General features: G+C 41.5%; 1 protein-coding gene across 1 annotated transcript in view; it reads right to left on the bottom strand.

The window, feature by feature from the left end:
* The window catches only part of SCARB2 (scavenger receptor class B member 2), an 82,728-nt gene that overhangs the window by 10,598 nt on the left and 50,632 nt on the right, over nucleotides 1-21,498 (bottom strand). Inside the window, exons 5-9 of the mRNA XM_005899156.3 lie at nucleotides 17,370-17,461; nucleotides 11,134-11,253; nucleotides 7,028-7,197; nucleotides 2,755-2,873; nucleotides 90-163 (exon numbers count right to left, since the gene is read on the bottom strand). Of these exons, the coding sequence (XP_005899218.1) occupies nucleotides 90-163; nucleotides 2,755-2,873; nucleotides 7,028-7,197; nucleotides 11,134-11,253; nucleotides 17,370-17,461 (575 nt within the window). The remainder of the gene's footprint in view (nucleotides 1-89; nucleotides 164-2,754; nucleotides 2,874-7,027; nucleotides 7,198-11,133; nucleotides 11,254-17,369; nucleotides 17,462-21,498) is intronic.

The raw sequence follows: 21,498 nt of genomic DNA on the forward strand, positions 1-21,498 counted from the left end.
GTGCGCTGTACCCCTCCCGACAGCAACCCCACCAGAAAGTCAATGTAGCAAAACCACCCTCTGCCTCTGCAGAAAGAAGCAAAACTTACATGAAGTCATCTAATTTTCTGACATAAACGTTGATTTGGAACCTCTTGGCTGCTCTTAGGATAATTCCAGTCAACTGCAAATCAGAAAAGCAGAAAGAAAACATTAGGATTTATTAAAACCACACAGAGTTTTGTTCAATACAGCACCGTTTCTGTGTGGTTCTGATAAACAGGGCAGCCACTGCCATGCTTGCTAGGCAGAGTGGAACAAGGGACAACTGTTCCCCAAGACAGAATGAGAACTGGGGGTTGGGTTAGGAGCCCGGGAGACCAATGTTTCTCACACTTACTACACATGTGAATTCTTGGGGACCTTGTTAAAATGCAGATTCTGATTTGGTAGGTCTGGGTTGGGGCTTGAGATTGGGCAGGATGTTGTCACTTTGGGGTTTTTAAAAAAAATTTTTTATTTACTTATTTCTGATTGTGCTGGGTCTTCATTGCTGCACAGACTTTCTCAAGTTGCAGCAAACTGGGGCTACTCTCTAGTTGCAGTGCATGGGCTTCTCATTGTACTGGCTTCTCTTGTTGTGGAGCATGGGCTCCAGAGTGCATACGGTTCAGTGGCTGCAACTCTCGGGCTGTAGAGCACAGGCTCAATAGTTGTGGCACATGGGCCTAGTTGCTACACAGCACATGGGATCTTCCTGACCCAGGCATGGAACCCACATCTCCTACATTAGCAGGCAGCTTCTTTACCACAGAGCCACGTGGGAAGCCCAGGATGCTGTCACTTTGAATAGCAAAGCACTAGAGGACCTGGGCAGGAAGGAGATTTAACAGATACCCTGTCGGGTCTCGGCTCCAAACTCACCACAGATGGTGACTGCAGCCCTGAAATTAAAACATGCTTGCTCCTTGGAAGAAAAGCTACAATCAACCTAGACAGCATATTAAAAAGCAGAGACGTTACTTTGCCAACAAAAGTCCGTATAGTCAAAGCCATGGTTTTTCCAGTGGTCATGTATGGATGTGAGAGTTGGACTATAAAGAAAGCTAGCACAGAAGAATTGATGCTTTTGAACTGTGGTGTTGGAGAAGACTCTTGAGAGTCCCTTGGACTGCAAGGAGATCCAACCAGTCCATCCTAAAGGAGATCAGTCCTGAATAGTCATTGGAAGGACTGATGCTGAAGTTGAAGCTCTAATACTTTGGCCACCTGATGTGAAGAACTGACTCCTTGGAAAAGACCCTGATGCTGGTAAAGAGTGAAGGCAGGAGGAGAAGGGGACAACAGAGGATGAGATGATTGGATGGCATCACCGACTTGATGGACATGAGTTTGAGCAAGCTCTGGGAGCTGGTGATGGACAGGGAGGCCTGGTGTGCTACAGTCCATGGGGTCATAAAGAGTCGGATACGATTGAGCGACTGGACTGAACTGGACTGTTGGGCCTGGGTATGCAGGCAGAGGGTCAGACCACTAAGAGGAGGATGTGGTCACAGCCAGAGAACGGTGCCCATGCACAGCCAGGCCCACCCCACAGAGCCCAGAGGGCAGATGCAGCATCATCCCCCCATGGCCACTCCACCTTTGCACCAAGTGTGTGGGGCTGTGCCTTGCCCTGGTGACAAGCACCCGCAAACAGTTTGGTTGCTGAAAAGGAACTGACTGATGGTTAAGAGAGAAAAGGGAGAAAACCACACCAGATCTTATTCATAAGATGTGCTGTGTGTGCTCAGTAGCTCAGTCATGTCCAACTCTTTGTGACCCCATGGACTGCAGCCTGCCGGTCTCCCCTGTCCATGGGGATTGTCCAGGCAAGAATACTGGAATGGGTTGCCATTTCCTCTTCCAGGGAATCTTCCCAACCCAGGGATCTAACCCTCATCTCCTTCACTGGCAGGTGGATTCTTTACCACTGAGCCAGCTGGGAAGCCCTCATAAGAAGATAAGGGCACCAATTTCTCAAATGTAAATGCAATGAGTAGTTATGAGCGAAATGCCCGTAAATTGCTGTGCTCAAAGAATGTGTTTGCTCTTGGGTGACTGTTCCATGCATGTGTTCAGAATCCCAAGAAAGACGATATTGCGTTCAGTCCCTACAGTGAGAGGCTCTCATGCTATGAAATGATACTCACATCCTTTTAACATGGTTTTTAGTTTTTCTCCTCTGTGAACATGGGATTACAGTGTATGTATATCTGATGCCCTTTAAATTAATGTTGTCATATAATAACTCTCAAAAACACCTGTATAAAGTGTTTTGCCAAAAGCAACTAAAGCTTATATATATATATATATTTAAATTTCAACTAAAACATTCCTGGCAGCAAGTAAGCAGAGGAATATCTTCACCCTGCTGATCTGTGGCTCAGTGGGAGAAACGCATATATATGTTCAGGCCACTTTTTTGGCAACAGAAGAAGATCCGGTTACCTTGTCTGATTCCAGTGGTTTCCAATGATTGAACTTTCATTGTTGCTTTTGTGTTAAAGGGGATTTGCTGTTTTTTTCTGCATATTAGCTTCATAGAGCTTAGCGTTCTAATGGCCGGGTCATGAGACTATGCATCACATTGCACTGAGCCAAGTTCCCTCCACTTGAATATATAAATGAAAGGAAGACAATATATTTCTCAAGAGTGCTCAGGGCTAAACTGGTGAACACCATGTAGACAGAATAAAATGTCTGCTTTTTAACCAGGAAGACGTGTGTACTCACGGGATTGATGTCCACAAACGTCTCATGATATTCCTTATTTGGATGCATGCCTCCAATGGCAGAGACAAACTTTTCATCTGCCTGGTAGAAGTGTGGGAAAGACATAATAATAGGTGCACCTGCAGTGTGAGGAAAACAGAAATGAGTGATGTGGTTCTTTCAAGTCTAAGCTGAATATACAGTTCCTGACCACAAATCTGGTTTCTCAGTGAGGGGTGGAAAGCTGGATACAGAAAACTTGAGTGGAGGACAGGGTCAGGCTAAAAGTCCTAGCTTGGGATTTATACTTCAATTTCTGACATGTCATTTACCCCTATTTTATACCAAGAATCTGCCTTCAATGCAGGAGACCTGGGTTTGACCCCTGGGCCAGAAAGATCTCCTAGAGAAGGGAATGGCAACCCACTCTAGTATTCTTGCCTGGAAATTTTCATGGACAGAGGATCCTGACAGGCTTAGTCCACAGGGTGGCAGAGAGTCGGATACGACTGAGTAACACTACTACTAGCTGAATCATTATTTTTCAACTTCAAAAGCAGAGACATTACTTTGCCAACAAAGGGTCGTCTAGTCAAGGCTATGGTTTTTCCTGTGGTCACGTATGGATGTGAGAGTTGGACTGTGAAGAAGGCTGAGTGCCGAAGAATTGATGCTTTTGAACTGTGGTGTTGGAGAAGACTCTTGATAGTCCCTTGGACTGCAAGGAGATCCAACCAGTCCATTCTAAAGGAGATCAGCCCTGGGATTTCTTTGGAAGGAATGAGGGTCGGCTCATCTTCAAGCATTTGTTTCACCTGTGATTCTCTATCCATAAGTGGATTTTCCCCACTGCCCTCCTCACCTGCTTGCTTTTCTGTTTTTGTTTTACCCAAGATAGGCTTTGTTCTCCTGCATGTGTTGATACAGAATACTTTTTTGGGTGGGGTGGGGAGGCTGTGTCTCGTGGGATCTTAGTTCCCCAACCAGGGGTTGAACCTGCACCCTCAGCAGTGAAAGCATGGAGTCCTAACCCACTCTACCACCAGGGAATTCCCTATGCAGAATTTTTTGAAGACTCTGCCTGGTCCTGCCATCAGCCCAGCCTCTGACTAGATCCAGGTCTGCCCACAGGAAGACACTGGTTTTCTTTTCTTTCTTTCTTTTTTTAAAAATATTTTCTACTCCTTTTAAGAAATAAATAAAGAAGCAAATTATTAAAGGAAACCTATTCTAGGTTTTTCTCTTGAAAAGAAGAGTGGGACCCAGTCACTCCTGCCAGGAAAATATATTTGGGGAAAAATTAGCCTGTGTGTTAGCTGCTCAGTTGTGTCCGACTCTTTGCAACCCCATGGACTGTAGCCCACCAGCTTCCTCTGTCCACAGGATTTCCCAGGCAAGAATACTGGGGTGGGTTGCCATTCCCTTTTCCAGGGGATCTTCCCGACTTAGGGAAAAAACCTGAGTCTCTGGCATTGCAGGCAGATTCTTTACCGTCTGAACTACCTAATGGCAAGTAATTGAAGTCTGAGTCCATGGTTCAGACGTCTCTCTCGTGACACACAGAGTTTTGTTCTCTATTGCTACACAGTTTCACAAAGACACGATTTCCTTCTTTAAAGGATGCTGACCTTTAAAATGTATTTTTAAAGATCTGTTGAAGACAATAAGGGCCAGACACTGTCCTGAGTGTTGGGCATACATTTATCTCTCACCTTCACACAGCCTTCCAAGGAAGTAATAATCAGTCCCATTTTACAGATGAGAAAACTGCTGTCCGGAACCCTCCTTCAGCAACAGAGCCAATTTGCTAATAAACAGAATAGGATTCAAACCCAGATTCCTCTGACTCCAGAACCCTCACTCATCCCACTAGCCAACATGTTCCCCTGAGGAATTCAAAACACTGGAGGACAGTCCTGGAGGCTACCATTTTAGTCCACACCTGGGAACACAGAAGAGGCAAGAGGAAAAGGACTAAAGCAGGAAGTTTGTTGCAAAATAGAATCCTTCTGTGGGTTCTGACACCAACTTCTTGAGGAAGCAGAAGGTTACTGATGTGTGCCTTGAACCACAGAACCATGGGCTGATCAGGCACGTGCTGCATCAGGACTACCCCCAGTGAGTCTGCAGGAGAGGTCTAATCTCCGCGTTGGGGTGTGTGCTCCCCAGAACAGTCATTCCCAATCGTGCAGGCACCATCTTCATGAGAATCATATGCAGCCCATTAAAAAATACCGATTCTGGGGCCCTAGTATGTGGGGTCTGGGATAGATGCCTTTAATGATTCTCCAGATCATTTTGATGTATGGCCAGTCTTGCGAGCCATGACCTCAACAGACAACGAAAGGGAGGATTAGCCCAAAGGGAACTTCCAAACCTCATAGACAAGGGGGTGAAAGTCAGCACATTACTCAGAAAAAAAAAATTTTTTTTAATCAAGAGAAAGGGGTTACCAAGTTTCTCAACAGAAACTAAAGAATTGAAGCCCAAGAAACATCACAGTACAAATATGAAGAGACCCTAAATTCTAGCAGGAATTTGCCCAGATAAAGATTTTATAAAAAATCCTATTCCTTCTCTGAGCCTTGGTTTCCACAATTATAAAAAGAGGCCCCTGGTTGTCTATCTAACAGGGCTATTTTTGCAGCATATGATTGTGAAAACTATCCTTGTGACACCGCTGGTCATTCCACCTCATTCACGGAAAGGAGCAGGTTAGCTCAGATATTTTTATGAAACATTGGGAACTTTGTGGACAGGGTTTAAAACTAACTCTGCTTAAAATTAACTCTTAGTTTTAAGAGTAATGAGAATCATTATCAAGGTATGAACTTTCCTATTACCTGAGTCTTTACTTTCTGTTTCAGCCTTGTTTTGAAAATGAAATCAGTTAATTCTTTACATGTATTACACTTACAACAGTGACTGGTACTAGTAAGCTGCTAGTAATATGAACTATTATTTCTATTAAAACTGTAATTGGAAAAGATACATGCACCCCAATGTTAATAGCAGCACTGTTCACAATAATCAGGACATGGAAGCAACTTAAATGGCCACCAACAGATGAATAGATAAAGAAGATGTGGTATATATTTACAATAGAATATCCTCAGCCATTAAAAAAAAAAAAAAAGGAATGAAATAATACCATCTGCAGTAACATGGATGGGCCTAGAGATTGTCATACCAAGTGAAGTAAGTCAGAGAAAGGCAACCATCATATGATATCGCTTATATATGGAGTCTTAAAAGATGGCACAAATTAACTTATTCACAAAACAGTAATAGCGTAACATGAAGAAAATGATCTTATGGTTACCAAAGGGGAAAAGGGTAGAAGGAAGGATAAATTAGGAGGCTGGGATTAACATATACACACTGCTATATATAAAATAGATAACTAATAAGGACCTACTGCATAGCACAGGGAACTCTACTCAGTGTTCTGTAAAAATGTATAGGGAAAAGAAGCTAAGAGTGCGTGCATATATGTATATGTGTAACTGATTCACTCTGCTATGCAGCAGAAGCTAAGACAACATTGTAAATCAACTCCAACAAAAAAACTAAAAAACAAACAAAAATGTGCTCAGTTGAAGAGCCAAAGGGAAAAAAACGAAGGACGCCTAAGCTACAGCCCCGCCCCCTTTGGAGCTGCGCTGCTCCATGCGCATGTGCAGGAGACCCGGGTGCGGCGGGGTCCAGTTCCCCAGGCCAGCGCCTGGTGCCAAGGAGACCCACACAGCACAGGCGGCCACCAGCCACTCCTAGCCCAGGACCAGCTTGAAAACAAACAAAGCCAAAACCACTCCTGAACTACTGCCCAGAAAAAACACAACATGGCATCCTAGCAATAAAAGCATTACAGGAAAGCCAATGCTTTTTAAAAAAAACTATGCTATAGCCATGTTACAGAACTTTTCTTTAAATTGTAGTTAACTTACAATGTTGTGTTCATTTCTGGTGTACAGTGAAGTGATTCATTTATACATATATATATATATATTCAAGATATTGAATATAGTCCCCTGTGCTGTACAGTAGGACCTTGTTCTTTATTTTATATATAGTAATTTGTATCTGCTGGTCTTAAATTCCTAATTTATACCCTCTGCTTCCTCTTGGTAACCAGAAGTCTGTTTTCTACGTCTGTGAGTCTGTCTCTAACAAAACATTATTCCTTAGAGGTTGGGATTGCTCTTTCAATTGGGCTAACAACCTTCTTTGTTGAACATCGATCGTACATCCAGACCCCGGGACCGCCACCCATGTCCCCTCTCTGAATTCTTACCATTCTTGCAGACGCTGACATTCAAAACTCCTGAACCCAGGCAGTTTCCTTTAGGTATACAGAAGCCAGCGTTGTCTGAGGTATTGGCTAATATTTCTGCAGGCACCTTATACCTCAAGGCAGGCAGTCCCTGGACACTCTCAAAGTCACTGAAAGTTATATACACTGACCTGTTGGGAAGTAAGGATAAAAAGTCAGCTTGGGTCCCCATCACATGGTCTGCCTGAATCAGTAAGTCAGCCAACTGTTCTCAGGTGTAATCCAGCTAAACACTTACAGGATACACAGAAGTGAAGAGGCCAAAGAAAGACTGAGAGGAGCTCAAGCCACTCAGTGTATAACAAACTAGGAGATGGACTGCAGTGAAAGATGTTTAAGAGGCAGCAACTGTGCTAACATCCCAATGAGACTGAGAAAAAGACATAATGTGTGGTAGAAAACCAAGAAAATGAGTTAGAATGGATGCTTATACTAAAAGAAAGAAGTGTCATCCAGACCAGCAAGGGCACATGCCAGTGTGGATGGAGCAGAAGCAAAGGAAAAAAAGCCAGGGAGAAGCCGAGACAAAGCGGAAGCAGAGGAGGTGACAAAGGCATGGCCCCACAGATTCCCAAAGGCCTGGACAAGCACCCCATTAGACAGATACTTGATTAGATATACCCATTTCCCCCAAGTAAAAATAGTTTCCATATTTTGCCATGGTTATTTATTTCAACAGAGTAGAACATCAATTCTGCCCTCAGAGATTAGGGTTTCAATCAGTGGTTCCTTCTAACACAAACCAGCCAGCTATCTGCATAGCACCCGAGTGACAGCTGGGCTTCCCTCGTGACTCAGCTCGTAAACAATCCACCTGCAGTGCAGGAGACCTGGGTTCGATCCCTGGGTTGGGAAGATCCCCTGGAGAAGGGAAAGGCTACCCACTCCAGTATTCTGGCCTGGAGAATTCCATGGACTGTATAGTCCCTGGGACTTTCGCTTTCACTTTGAGTGACAGCCAAGGCACTTTCACATGCCTTGTCTGAGAGCCTTCATCCCTGCATCCGAGGTTGTCTGAAGGCTGAGGGGGGCCTCACGTTTCATCTCTGAACCACAGGTGGGACATGTCTCTCGCTGGGTTGTGACTAATGCAGGAGTTGCCTTCCACTCTACATCTCACCCCTGCAGCATTTCTTAATGAAAATTTTAAGCAAATAGAAAAATAGAGAAAAATATTATAATAAATACGTTTTATAACAAACACCACTCAAATAAATAAAATATATATTTACGGCTACAACTGAAGTTCTCTAATACTCCTGACTCTGATCTTTCTCTGCATCCCCAGAGGTAACCACTATCCTGAATTTCGGGTTTATCATTCCCATGCAGACCTCTATGCTTTTTAAAAAAAATAATTAATTTGGCTGTGCTGGATCAAAGTTTGCATGTAGGATCTTTGCATTTTTAGTTGTGACATGAACACTTAGTTGTGGCATGTGGGATCTGGTTCCCTGACCAGGGATCGAACCAGAGCCCCCTGCATTGGGAGCACAGCATCTTAGCCACTGACCACAGGGAAGTTCCCAGGCCTTTATACTTTTACCTACATACATACTCATAAACAACATGTGGCACTGTTATTTCTAAATGTTATTATAATAGTATACCATGTTGTCTTTCTGTAATTTGCTTCCTCCTTCAACGTTATATTTTTAAGATTTCTCGCATTAAAGTACATGGCTCTGGTTGCTATATTTTACTTTTTATACGATATTCTATCATACAAAGATCCCATTTATTTATTTATGTTCTCCTTTTCATAGGCACTCAGATTGCTTTGGATGGAAGAAATTTTTACATATTGAGATATGGGGAAGTGATTTCGGCTTATACATGAATTAACTTAAACTTTATGCTAACGAGAACAGCCTGTCTTATGGCCTGTCGAACATGCATGGTACATCTGCTTTAACCATTAATGAAGAGAATGTATTTAAAAACCAAAATGGAGTAGCTGTGGTTCAGACATCCAGGAGGGAATTGGGTGACCACTGTGGATGTGGTTTCAGACACACTCCTGCATCACTGAAAACTTGAACTTTCTGAACTGCATTAAACTCAAGGACACCACTAGCTGTTCTCAAAACAGTATCTCCTAGCAGCGGACAGCTGCAACTCTGCAGGGTCAAGTTCTCCCCTTGCAATTAGGCAAACATTTCAGATCCCAGCCAACCCTCGTTTAACAAGCACCCTTACTTCTCGACAGGTCCAGTTATATTTCTTGATAAACAACTCATGTAACTAACTGTACCCTTGAGGTTTTTGCCTTGTACGCCTCCCACATTTTGTAGTCTGACAAAATACAGTTCAAGTCCTCTCTGAATTAGCGTCTCCTGGGCTACAGCCCTCAGTTTGGCTCAAGTAAAACTTTTCTATTCCAATTATAGATCGTTTATTGATTATTTCTGGCAACACTGCCAGTGTTTTCCTAACTACAATCGATGTGTAAGTCTCCCTCACATAGGTATCCAAGTTCTTCGGGCTAGGGAACCCATGTTGGAGAGGCGTGTGAAACCATGGGGTTGGAAGTCTTTGGCGTTACTAAGCGCTGCCAAGTGGCTCTTCACAAGTGGTGGTACCAGACAAGAAAAAGTTGCCTCTGTGGCAAATCTTTAATAAGCCCCTCCTGCCCTCCTAGGTTTCCTTGTCTCACTCATTGCACTCAAACATGTTCTCTTTCTTCGGTCCTTCCACAAATACTGACCAGGTAGAACAGCTTGCTGGAGGGTGACCGATAGTCCGCTCCAGAGCTGGGAAAGGTCTGCACTGTGGCACAGAGACTGGGGACGGAGTGGGGAGTGAAAGAAGAGCTCTTTCTGAGGGGGATGAATAGCACTTGTGGCTAATTTAGTGCAAGAGATGAGGGAGATTTACAGTGATTCTGACAGGGCTGGCTGGGGAGGTGCTCAACTGTGTGAGATATGACAGTCCCTCGGACAGCAAGGAGATCAAACCAGTCCATCCTAAAGGAAATCAACCCTGACTACTCTTTGGAAAGACTGATGATGAAGCTCCAATACTTTGGCCACCTGATACAAAGAGCCAACTCACTGGAAAAGACTCTGATGCTGGGAAAGATTGAGGGCAGAAGGAGAAGGGGGCAACAGAGGATGAGATGGTTGGATGGCATCTCCTATTCGATAGACATGAACTTGGGCAAACTCTGGGAGATGGTGAGGGACAGGGAAGCCTGGCATGCTGCAGTCCACGGGGTCATGGACACGCTTTGGTGACTGAACAACAATAAATGAAAGCCAGAAGAACAGCCATTCTTGAGAATGTAGATGCCATAGAGTCAAAGGTAACTAGGTGACCTCTAACATAGGAGGTCTCATAAAAAGCCTTGCAGGAGGGTGCGGGAGAGGAAAGGGAGGCTGCGTGATCGGCTACTCATCTGGGCAGTATGATGGTGAAGGGCGGAAGGCGAGGTAACGACGGGGAGACGGGAGTCAGGGTGTGGAGTAGGATGCCTTCCTCCCACGGAGGGGACTTCATTGTGGGTGTCTGGAGAGAAACAGCAGGTGGGAGAGAGGGACAGATGCGGGCAAGTGTGAGCAGATATGCTCAACGGGAAGGTTAGTGCTCAGCAAAGACCTATGAACTCTGAAGTAGGGACCACGGCATGATTTCTTTATCTTCTATGTAGCAACTGGAAGAAGACCAGAGCAAATTTTACATCTGATAGAGGATATCATAATAATGAAGAACTAATATTATTTACTGTGTGACAGGCCTTGGGCTAAGTATTTTATTAAAGTAACTCATTTATCCTCAAAACAACTCCCAAAGTAGGCAACTATTTCTGTCCCTACTTTATAAATGAGGACAGTGAGGCAAAGAGTAGTTAAATGTTTCCAAGGTCACACAGCTGTTAAGTGGTGGAGCTCATATTCAAACCAACACAGCTGGTTTGTGAATGGCTACACCTTCTCTTGTTTTTCAATATGCCATTATCGCTGGTCACTCATTAAGCCTAAATATCCTCATCAAATAAGTGCAATTATATACATCCCTCATATTTTTGACGGCCGTGTAGTCAAAGAACTCACATTTCAAGTTCTTACCTGCAAAAATCAGATGGGAAGACATAAAGGACTTCATCTTTGGTGATTAACGGGTGAAAAGTGTCTCCATCTGTTCCATTGATCATATTGCACTCATCTGCTGTCCACCAGTCAAGCGACCTGTCACAGGGAAACAAGAAAGAGTCCAGATAGTCACACTGGATTTTAGGCTATTTTTAAAGATATATTTATCTATTTATGTATTTTTGGCTTTGTCGGGTCTTAGCTGTGGTACAAGGACCCTTTGTTGCGGCATGTTGGCTCTCTAGTGGTGCACGGGCTTAGTAGCTCTGTAGCATGTGGGGTCCTAGTTCCCAGACCAGGGATCAAACACACAGCCCCTGTATTGGAAGGAGGATTCCTAACCACTGGACCACCAGCAGAGTCACTAAGCTTTTTTTTTTTAATGGTCTGACTTTTCAAGACCTAACTGGGAGCTGGCTACCCACAGAACCTTGTTCACACGCAGACTAGGGTGACATTGGTTGGAAATTGGATCAAGAGGGGGAAAAGCAGGGCCCTGATTTCCAAATATCAATTCTGACAGAGAAAACAGTCAAACATCCTTCTTCCCTTCCTTCAAAACTGAGGGTCTCCTGTAAAGGTTTAGAGATATCCACGTGCTTTAAGCAGTGATCCAATTTGCCATTCACAACAGCCGTGTTCACAGCCAGCCCACAGTCAGATGAACTCTGGACAGACATGTTCAGGAAGATAATATTCACGATAGATCATTAACTGTCTCCCCTCCAAACAGCTCTCTGATCCAAAATTAACAGAAGACTTCTCTTGGGTCACAAGAAAGTTTAATTTTGAATTGATTTTAGACTCACTAAGAGCACAGTTGAGATAGCAGGTTTTTAAAAATTAATTCCTTGAATAATGGTATAAAATGCAAAAGATAGGAAGGAATGGGCAAAAAACAGGAATTCTTCCAACTTCTGGTCAAGGTGAAATTCTAAATTCATGTATTAAGGGTCTCTTCCAAGTAAAATCACAGAGCAGTGGTTGATAAACCATAAAAGGGAACAGTTAAAAGGTCTATACTCTACTCAAGCACAAACATCTTTTTTGACAATGAAAGGTGACAAATGCCAAGTAGTGAGAAGGCTAAAGCTGCTGGCCTACTGGGCTGCAGGTATGGAAGCCAAGAGAAAGATCTGCAAGTCTGGATTCTGAGGTTGGTGAGGATTAAAGGTGGTCCATCAAGGGCTTGAAATCAGGATCTAGGGCAGGGATTTTTTCTGCTCAGCAAGAAAGGCTGAAGAAAGCAAAGCTGAGTCGCAGGGAGGCAGAAAGCCCCAGGCACCTTTTAACCAGAATCTGGGCCAAGATGCCTGCTGATTTTTTGGCGAGATCTGTGATGTTGTTCAGTCACTAAGTCGTGTCTGCCTATTTCCAATCCCATGGACTGCAGCACACCAGGCTTCTCTGTCCTTCACTCTCTCCCAGAGTTTGCTCAAACTCATGTCCAATGAGTCGGTGCTAGTATCTAACTTTTTCATGCTCTGCATAATTGTGAGGTGGAGGTCCACCATGTATACTGGTTTGGGGGGTTACTGGGTGGACTACTGCATACCTGCTACCTAGGGAGAGGTGAGAGGATGGATGGAGAGTTGGATGGATGAGCAGGTGGATAGATAACAGACTTACCAATGAAAATAATTCTGCAAGTTAACATTTTTTTAATGAAAGCAACTTATGCTAAGAAATAGGCAACAAAATCAACAATGATAAGATGAATTCACTTTTGAAGAAATTAAATTAATTGAACAATCTGGTTAATAAATAGGCTGTTTAGTATCCTCAAAGAGACAAACGAAAGAACAGCATCCTTCAGAAAGAACAGCATCCTTCAAAAGAACAGCAAACTACTAACAAATAAAAAGGGAAGAATAAAATAAGTCTTCAGTTCAGTTCAGTTGCTCAGTTGTGTCCAACTCTTTGTGACCCCATGAACAGCAGCATACCAGGCCTCCCTTTCCATCACCAACTCCCAGAGTCCACTCAAATCCATGTCCATTAAGTCGGTGATGCCATCCAACCACCTCATCCTCTGTCGTCCCCTTCTCCTCCTGCCCTCAATCTTTCCCAGCATCAGGGTCTTTTCAAATGAGTCAGCTCTTCACATCAGGTGGCCAAAGTACTGGAGTTTCAGTTTCAACATCAGTCCTTCCAATGAACACCCAGGACTGATCTCCTTTAGGATGGACTGGTTGGATCTCCTTGTAGTCCAAGGGACTCTCAAGAGTCTTCTCTAGAGAGACCCAAAGAATAAAAAGTAGAAATCTTCAGAATAGAAACAGTTTCTGAAAGAAAAACTCTCTACTGGGATAAACACTAGACTGTACATAGTTGGAAAGAACAGGCTAAATGAAATATTACTTCAAAGAATTTACACAGATATAATCTTAGGAAGATTAAAAATGAAAGGATCAAGACATAGAGACTATATCAAGAGGCTTCAATAAACATTTAGTGGGAGTTTGGGGGAGGGTAGTAAGAATAGAGTGAATAACAGAGAGGCAATAATTTAAGATATAATTGTTGAAAGTTTTCCAAATTTTAAGAAAGATAGAAGGCCTTAGATTTAAAGTATGCTCCAAGGGCTGAACAGAATAAAATAAATTCAAATTTGGATTATGTTGTAGTAAAACTGCAATAAAGTCAAGGAAAAAGATAATCAAAAGTAAATGGAGTAGTATCTTCATAATTTTGAACTGTCAAACTAGAATTCTATACCAAACTAAAATCATTAAAAGCTGAATGTGAAATAAAGATATTTTTAAATATGCACAGTCTAAGAAATTTTACCACCCACAGATCCTTACTGAAACAACTACTAATAGAGAGTTTCCAAACCTAGTATAGTCAAGCTTCGGTTTTTCCAATAGTCATGTATGGATGTGAGAGTTGAACCATAAAGAAGGATGACTGTGGAAGAATTGAGGCTTTTGAGTTGTGGTGATGGAGAAGACTCTTGAGAGTCCCAAGGAGATCAAACCAGTCAATCCTAAAAGAAATCTACCCTGAATATTCACTGGAAGGACTGATGCTGAAGTTGAAGCTCCATTACTTTGGCCAACTGATGTGAAGAGCCAACTCATCAGAAAAGAGCCTGATGCTAGGAAAGATTGAAGGCAGGAGAAGGAGACAACATAGGATGAGATGGTTGGATGGCATCAATGACTCAATGGACATGAGCTTGAGCAAGCTCTGGGAAATGATGAAGGACAAGGAAACCTGTGGTGCTGCAGTCCATGGAGTTGCAAAAAGTCAGACACAACTTATCAACTCAACAATAACGAACAACCCAGTAACATTTTGAGCCTGATATATGGATGTGAGTGTTGGATTACAGAGAAAGCTGAGTGCCGAAGAATTGACACTTTTGAACTGTGGTGTTGGAGAAGACTCTTAAGAGTCCTTTGGACTGCAAGGAGATCCAACCAGTCCATCCTAAAGGAAATCAGTCCTGGGTGTTCATTGGAAAGACTGATGCTAAAGCTGAAACTCCAATACTTTGGCCACCTCATGCGAAGAGTTGACTCACTGGAAAAGACCCTGATGCTGGGAAAGAGTAAGGGCAGGAGGAGAAGGGGACGACAGAGGATGAGATGGTTGGATGGCATCACCGACTTAATGGACATGGATTTGGGTGGACTCTGGGAGTTGGTGATGGACAGGGAGGCCTGGCGTGCTGTAGTCATGGGGTCACAAAGAGTCGGACATGACTGAGCGACTCAACTGAACTAAACTGACAGAATTCTCTGTAGGGGACTGTCTTGTACACTGCAGGATGTTTAGCGGCATCCCAGGTCTCTACCCAGTAGATGCCAGTAGCGACCTCCAATTGTGATGATATGTGTCCAGACATCACCCAGTGTCCTCTGGGGAGCAAAACTGCCCTGTTTGAGAACCACTGTACTAATGATCTTCAGCAATAAAAAAAACTAAACCCAAAGGGAAGATGTGAGAAGAAAAATACTAACAAATTAATAAAATATATTGGTATTTTAATTTACTATAAATATAATGAACTTTAAAGTTATATTTGGCTTCCTAAAAAGGTGAAACAAGTTGTAGACAAGAATAACACAGAAGCTGTGCTAAGAAATGGGTAAAGATATTGTTTCATTGGAAGAAGAAAGATAATAGCTAACTTATGATTCTGTTAGGAAAAAAAAAACTATTAAGTATAATCTAAGGGTAGAATCGGATAAGGTGATGGCACCCCACTCCAGTACTCTTGCCTGGAAACTCCCATGGACAGAGTAGCCTGGTAGGCTGCAGTCCATGGGGTCGCTAAGAGTCGGGCAGGACTGAGCAACTTCACTTTCACTTTTCACTTTCCTGCATTGGAGAAGGAAATGGCAACCCACTCCAGTGTTCTTGCCTGGAGAATCCCAGGGACGGCAGAGCCTGGTGGGCTGCCATCTCTGGGGTCGCACAGAGTTGGACATGACTCAGGCGACTTAGCAGCAGCAGCAGCAGCAAGGATAGAATAGACATAACCAGCTAAGGGTGAAAAAGAATGTCGAAATAAGTGTAAATATATGAAATAATATATCAATATATGGTAATTGTATCAGTAGTTACAACACATATAGGCAAGAATACTGGAGTGGGTTGCCATTTCCTTCTCCAGGGGATCTTCCCAACCCAGGGATCGAACCCAGGCCTCCCACATTGCAGGCAGATGCTTTAACCTCTTGAGCCACCAGGGAAGCCCCCATAGAAGGATTAAACTCTATTAAAAGACTGAAAAGAAAACAACAGATTGGCTTTAAAACAAAATCCAGCTATATTATGCTGCTGCTGCTAAGTCGCTACAGTCGTGTCCGACTCTGTGCGACCCCATAGACGGCAGCCCACCAGGCTCCCCCGTCCCTAGGATTCTCCAGGCAAGAACACTGGAGTGGGTTGCCATTTCCTTCTCCAATGCAGGAAAGTGAAAAGTGAAAGTGAAGTCGTGTCTGACTCTGAGCGACCCCATGGACTGCAGCCCACCAGGCTCCTCCGTCCATGGGATTTTCTAGGCAAGAGTACTGGAGTGGACTGCCATTGCCTTCTCAAGCTATATTATGTTCACAAGTAAATTTCTCTGTTAGCCTAGTACCCAGTCATCTAGTTATGCCTCCAAAGGCAACACTGTTGCCAGTTTCTTATATTCTTTCAGGGTTCTTACATCCTTGGGAATGAGTATGTGTATGCATATGTAAATATATGTGTATGCACCTGGATATATGTGTTATAACAAATTTAAAAAAATTTTTTCAATTTAAAAAGCTTTTGCTTTATAGAAAATTGTAAAGATAATATTCCACACCAGTTTTCTTGCCTGTATTTCTGGGAAGCTTTAAAGTAAATTTAATATTCAAGAAGAAAATTCCTCTTACCACAGTCCCTGAATAATTAGCCTCCTTTTTCTTGAAGATTTCTAATTTCTATGACCTAAAAAAATTATTTTGCTTTATGTGTGACTTAATTGCAAGTTGCCTCAGTTACTTTTTGGAGAAATTTGGTTTTGGAGGTAGTTTGTTTATAAATTATAAATGTGAAATAATTTTGAAATTCTATAGCAATGAACTGAAATGTATTTCACCATAAAAGAAAGATACACAAACAATGCACAATCACTAAATTAAAAAAAGAATCTCTTTCCTTCCCCCAAAACAGGCAGCAATTTGAAAAATATTTGCCCAGCAGCCACACATCACTCAATGTGGGTTCGACCCCCGGGTCAGGATGATCCCTTGGAGGAGGAAATGGCAACCCACTCCAGTACTATAGCCTGGGAAATCCCATGGACAGAGGACAGCCCATGGGGCTGCAATAGAGTGGGACATGACCGAGCGACTAAACAACAACAAACAGTAACGAGTGGAAGAGTGAACCTTTTCACCGGCTTGTGATTCATGCTTTAACCGTGAGAAACCTACATATCATTCTATGGTAATTGTATACTAATACTAATACTTGTATACTAATACTAACACTTTAGTATTTAATCTGTGGAGTACTTAGCCCAATCCTGATTTACAAAATAATAATTTTACATGTTTAGACTGTATTATTTATATTATAGGATATTTTGCATAATTATAGATTTTTAATTGCTATATTTTTTACCCAAAAATGATTGTGCTAATTTTTTAAAAAAATAAAGCAGAAGTGGACATTCAATTTAAATGAAAGTTGAAAAAATAATTATACTGATAAACCATTAGACTTACGTTTTCCCATTCCATTCCACAATCTTGGAAAAGTTAAGGTAATTGTCTTCTCCAGTTAGAAAAACATAGTCTCCATCATTAGTCCCATTTTTCTGAAAATAAGTGAATATGGTTATTTAAGACAACTGTGATGGTTCATTTTATGTGTTAACTTGGCTAGGCTACGGTGCCTAGTTGTTTGGCCAAACAATACTCCAGATGTTGCTATATATTGTAGATGTGATCAGTTCAGCTTTAGTAAAGGAGATTACTGTTGATAATGTGTGTAGTCTCATTTAATCAGCTGAAAGCTTTAAAAGCAAAATCTGAGGTTTCCCGGAGGAAAAAGAATTCTCTCCTCAAGACTACAGCATAGAAATCCTGCCTGAGTTTCCAGCCTGCTAGCCTGTCCCATGGATTTCAGACTTGCCACTTGGCAGCCCCCACAATCATATAAGCCAATTCCTTAATCCTCGGTTTGCTGGAAGTTCATCTGGGTTTTTCCATAATATCCTAGGGGAAAAGCAAAATGAACTTTCTGGCCAACCCAACATAAATCCCTCAATAAATACACAAATCTCTACTGATTCTGTTTTTCTAGAGAACCCTAAATGATACAGTAACTAGCACACTGAATCTTTATGAAACTGCCCTAGTGGAACCTACATGCCTCATGAGACTGAACCAGAACTAGGGAATAGAATGACTATTTGTTAAATCCCATATTGGCCATATTATTACTTTATGGTTTTAAAAAGTATGAGCCCAATTAAACAATGGACAGAGAATTGAAGAGACACTTCTCCAGAGAAATCATCCAAATAACCAATAAAAACATGAAAAGATGCTCAATATTATCAGTTATTAGAAAAATGCAAATCAAAACCACAATGAGATACAACTTCATATCCATGAGGATGGCAATTTTTAAAAAAAGGAAAAGACCAAGTGTTGGTGAAGATGTGGAGAAACTAGAGCCTTTCTACACTGATGGTGTGAATGTAAAATGTGGCAGTTGCTATGGAAAACAGTTTGTCAGCTAGTCAAAAAGTTATACATAATGTTGCCATAAGACTCCAAAATTCCACTTCTATAATATACCCAAGAGAATTCTACTCCAAAATCTGTATCTAATGGCCATACAAAAACCTGTATACAAATGTTCATAGCAGCATTATTCTTAATTGCCAAAAGTATAAATAAATCAAATATACATCAACTGAAGAATGGATAAACAAAGTGTGGTATATCCATACAACAGAGTATTACTCAGCCATGAAAAAGAATGAAGTGCTGATATATGCTACAACATGGGTGTGAAATCATTTATATGATTTCATATAAATTCCATTCCATTTATATGTATGTCCACAATGAAGTGAAGTCACTCAGTCGTGTCCGACTCTTTGCGACCCAATGGACTGTAGCCCACCAGGCTCCTCCACCCATGGGATTCTCCATGCAAGAGTACTGGAGTGGGTTGCCATTGCTTTCTCCAGGGGATCTTCCCGACCCCGGGATCGAACCCACAATAGGCATATCTATACATAGAGAGAATAGATTCAAGTTACCAGGAACTGGTGGGAATGAGGAATGGAAGAGACTAACAGTCTGTGGGTTTTGGGGCAGGTGATGAAAATGTTCTGGAATTACACAGTGGTGGCAGTTGCACAACTGTGTGAATATAATAAAAGCCACTGAACTGTACACTTTTCAATGCAGAATTTTATGTTAAGTGAATTATATCTCAATTAAAAAATAAAAAAAGCATAAATCCAGGACCAGGACCTGACTATACTTGAATAGAAGAAAGTGACATTAATATAATTCCATTCTTCAACCAAAATTTTCTTGAGTTGTATATTCGTTCCAGGTTACACTTCTTAATGACACAGATACTCTGTACATTCTTACAAATTCTTCACCTGGAATGGAGTTTTGGTTTCCCAGAAATAGCATGCATTACTCTGAAACATTAAATGTTTAACCACTTAGCTTAGACCACATTTGAGTTAAGTGGAGGACTTTAAGAAGCAATATACACTTTTTTATTTTTTAGTATTTTGGTCTGTTTCTTCTTCGTCTTTTTTCTACAGAAAATTTATTTATAGAACTTATACGTACATATATATGTAATATACATATGTATAGCATATGCTACACACAATTTTTATACATATATACAATTTCTTTAGTTATGTGTATAACATATTTCCTGTATTATTAAAAGTTCTTCCTAGGTTTAACAACTTAATGACTTCATATTAGGTGGAAATAATTTAACCACTTTCTTATTACTGAATAGTTAAAAAATTTTTGCTACTATGAATAATGTATGTGTATCTTTATGATTAAAAACTTTTCTGTGCTTTTATTTTCTAAATAGACCACTGAAGGTGGTATTGTTAGATAAGAGAACATTACTTTTTTAAAGCTTTTGAAAGTTGCTCAAGATCACTCAGTGGAAAGAGCAAGATACATCAATTTACATTCCTCAGATGCCTTTTGTTAAACTTTGCTTATTGGGTCAACAAAAAAAAAGGGGTTCTTATTTCTTTTTGCATTTCTGTATTCAGTGAGGTTGAATTCTTTTTTCATTCAATCATTTGCCTTAAAAAAATTCATACCCTTTGTGAATTCTCTTTTCAATTTTTTTTTTTTTTTTGCCTACTTGGGTTCTTTTTGTCACAATATTATTTCACCAACTATGTCAATATGTCAACACTGTCCACATACATAATAGTCACATTGTGTTCCACATATGAAATTTTACATGACTTTAAGATATGAGAAGGGAGCATATCTGTTTGAGAGCAACAATGTGAACATACAATAAACGTAGAAGCATACTCACACAAAAGAATGTTGAACCACCAAGTTTTAAAAAGACACGTGTGTTACTTCTTGCAGTCCTCCACCTAACTCAAATGTAGGCTAAGCGAAGTGATTAGCATTTAAATATTTCAGTCACTCAAATATTTCAGTCACTCAAAGAGTTCTCCCCAACTGTTAGTGGCCTAAGAGTCAGACACAGAATATCAATGCTTCCTTGTTACTCACTAGAACTTTTCTTGTTTGAAGACAAATAGGAATAAATAGGTTTTGTGTTACTGCAGTAGGGATGTGGGTTGGATACAAGAAACATATTACTGCAGGAGGTGGAGAAATGTTCTGAGAATAAGACATCATTCATACTGCTAGCATAAAACATGCATAATCCATCCATGCAATAGGACCTCTCAAAGATACTTCCCAGCCACCATCATTTTATATAATACATCAAGCACTGGGAGGTGCTTAAACTCTTTTATGCCAAGGAAAACAGAGGTACCTTAAAATCAACAGGTACAGATATCCTGACTGGCTTTCCAGTACGCAACTAAGAGACACCCAGCCAGGTCTCTTGCTCTCAGGAGCTGTCTTGCTCTCACACTGTCTGTATCACCTCTTCCGACTCTCACATTCTGTCCCACCATTTAAAGATGAAACAACCAAATCATTTGATTGTTTCATCATTAAAGTCTTTGAAGGAAAAAATGTTCGATGGCCTTAACTAAGGTTTTCTTCTTTAGTCACAAGGTGCAGTGGAGCAGGTGGAATGGTCTACGGGATCAGAGGGATATGTGGTATATATCACTGGGATTAAGGAAAGACTGGAGGCCAGGCTCAGACAGGTGCAGAGCAGTAGGTGCCAGCAAAGTACACAAGCCCACGGTCTGTCCCAGTCTTGAATGAATGGCAGCCTAAGTGTGGACCTCTGTAATGCTGGCGATAGTCAGTATTTGGCTAGAGCAGATAAAAAACTGAACAAAAAACACCTTTGCCTTTTTAAAAACAACAGTAGAGAGAGTTTATTTGGAAACACATACCTCCAAAATGGAAACATATACCAGCCGTTCATATTATTAGTAATTCAGGGTCTTCTTTTCTGACTGAGTCACAGAAAAGAAAAAACCGGTTCCGGATGTATGTGTTGCAATTTACAGTTTGCAAAGCACTTCTGTGGACTCTCATTTTGGCTATTTCAAACAAGCTTTGAAGTGTGGATACCTTTAGTCTCAAGTTACAAATGATGAAACCGAGGTTCAGAGAAGTCCCTTGGTTATTAAACAGTCAGGACGTGGATCCAGACCCTCTGAGTCGATGTCTC

The sequence above is a fragment of the Bos mutus genome, chromosome 6, assembly GCF_027580195.1.
Source record: "Bos mutus isolate GX-2022 chromosome 6, NWIPB_WYAK_1.1, whole genome shotgun sequence".
NCBI classification, from domain to species: domain Eukaryota; kingdom Metazoa; phylum Chordata; class Mammalia; order Artiodactyla; family Bovidae; genus Bos; species Bos mutus.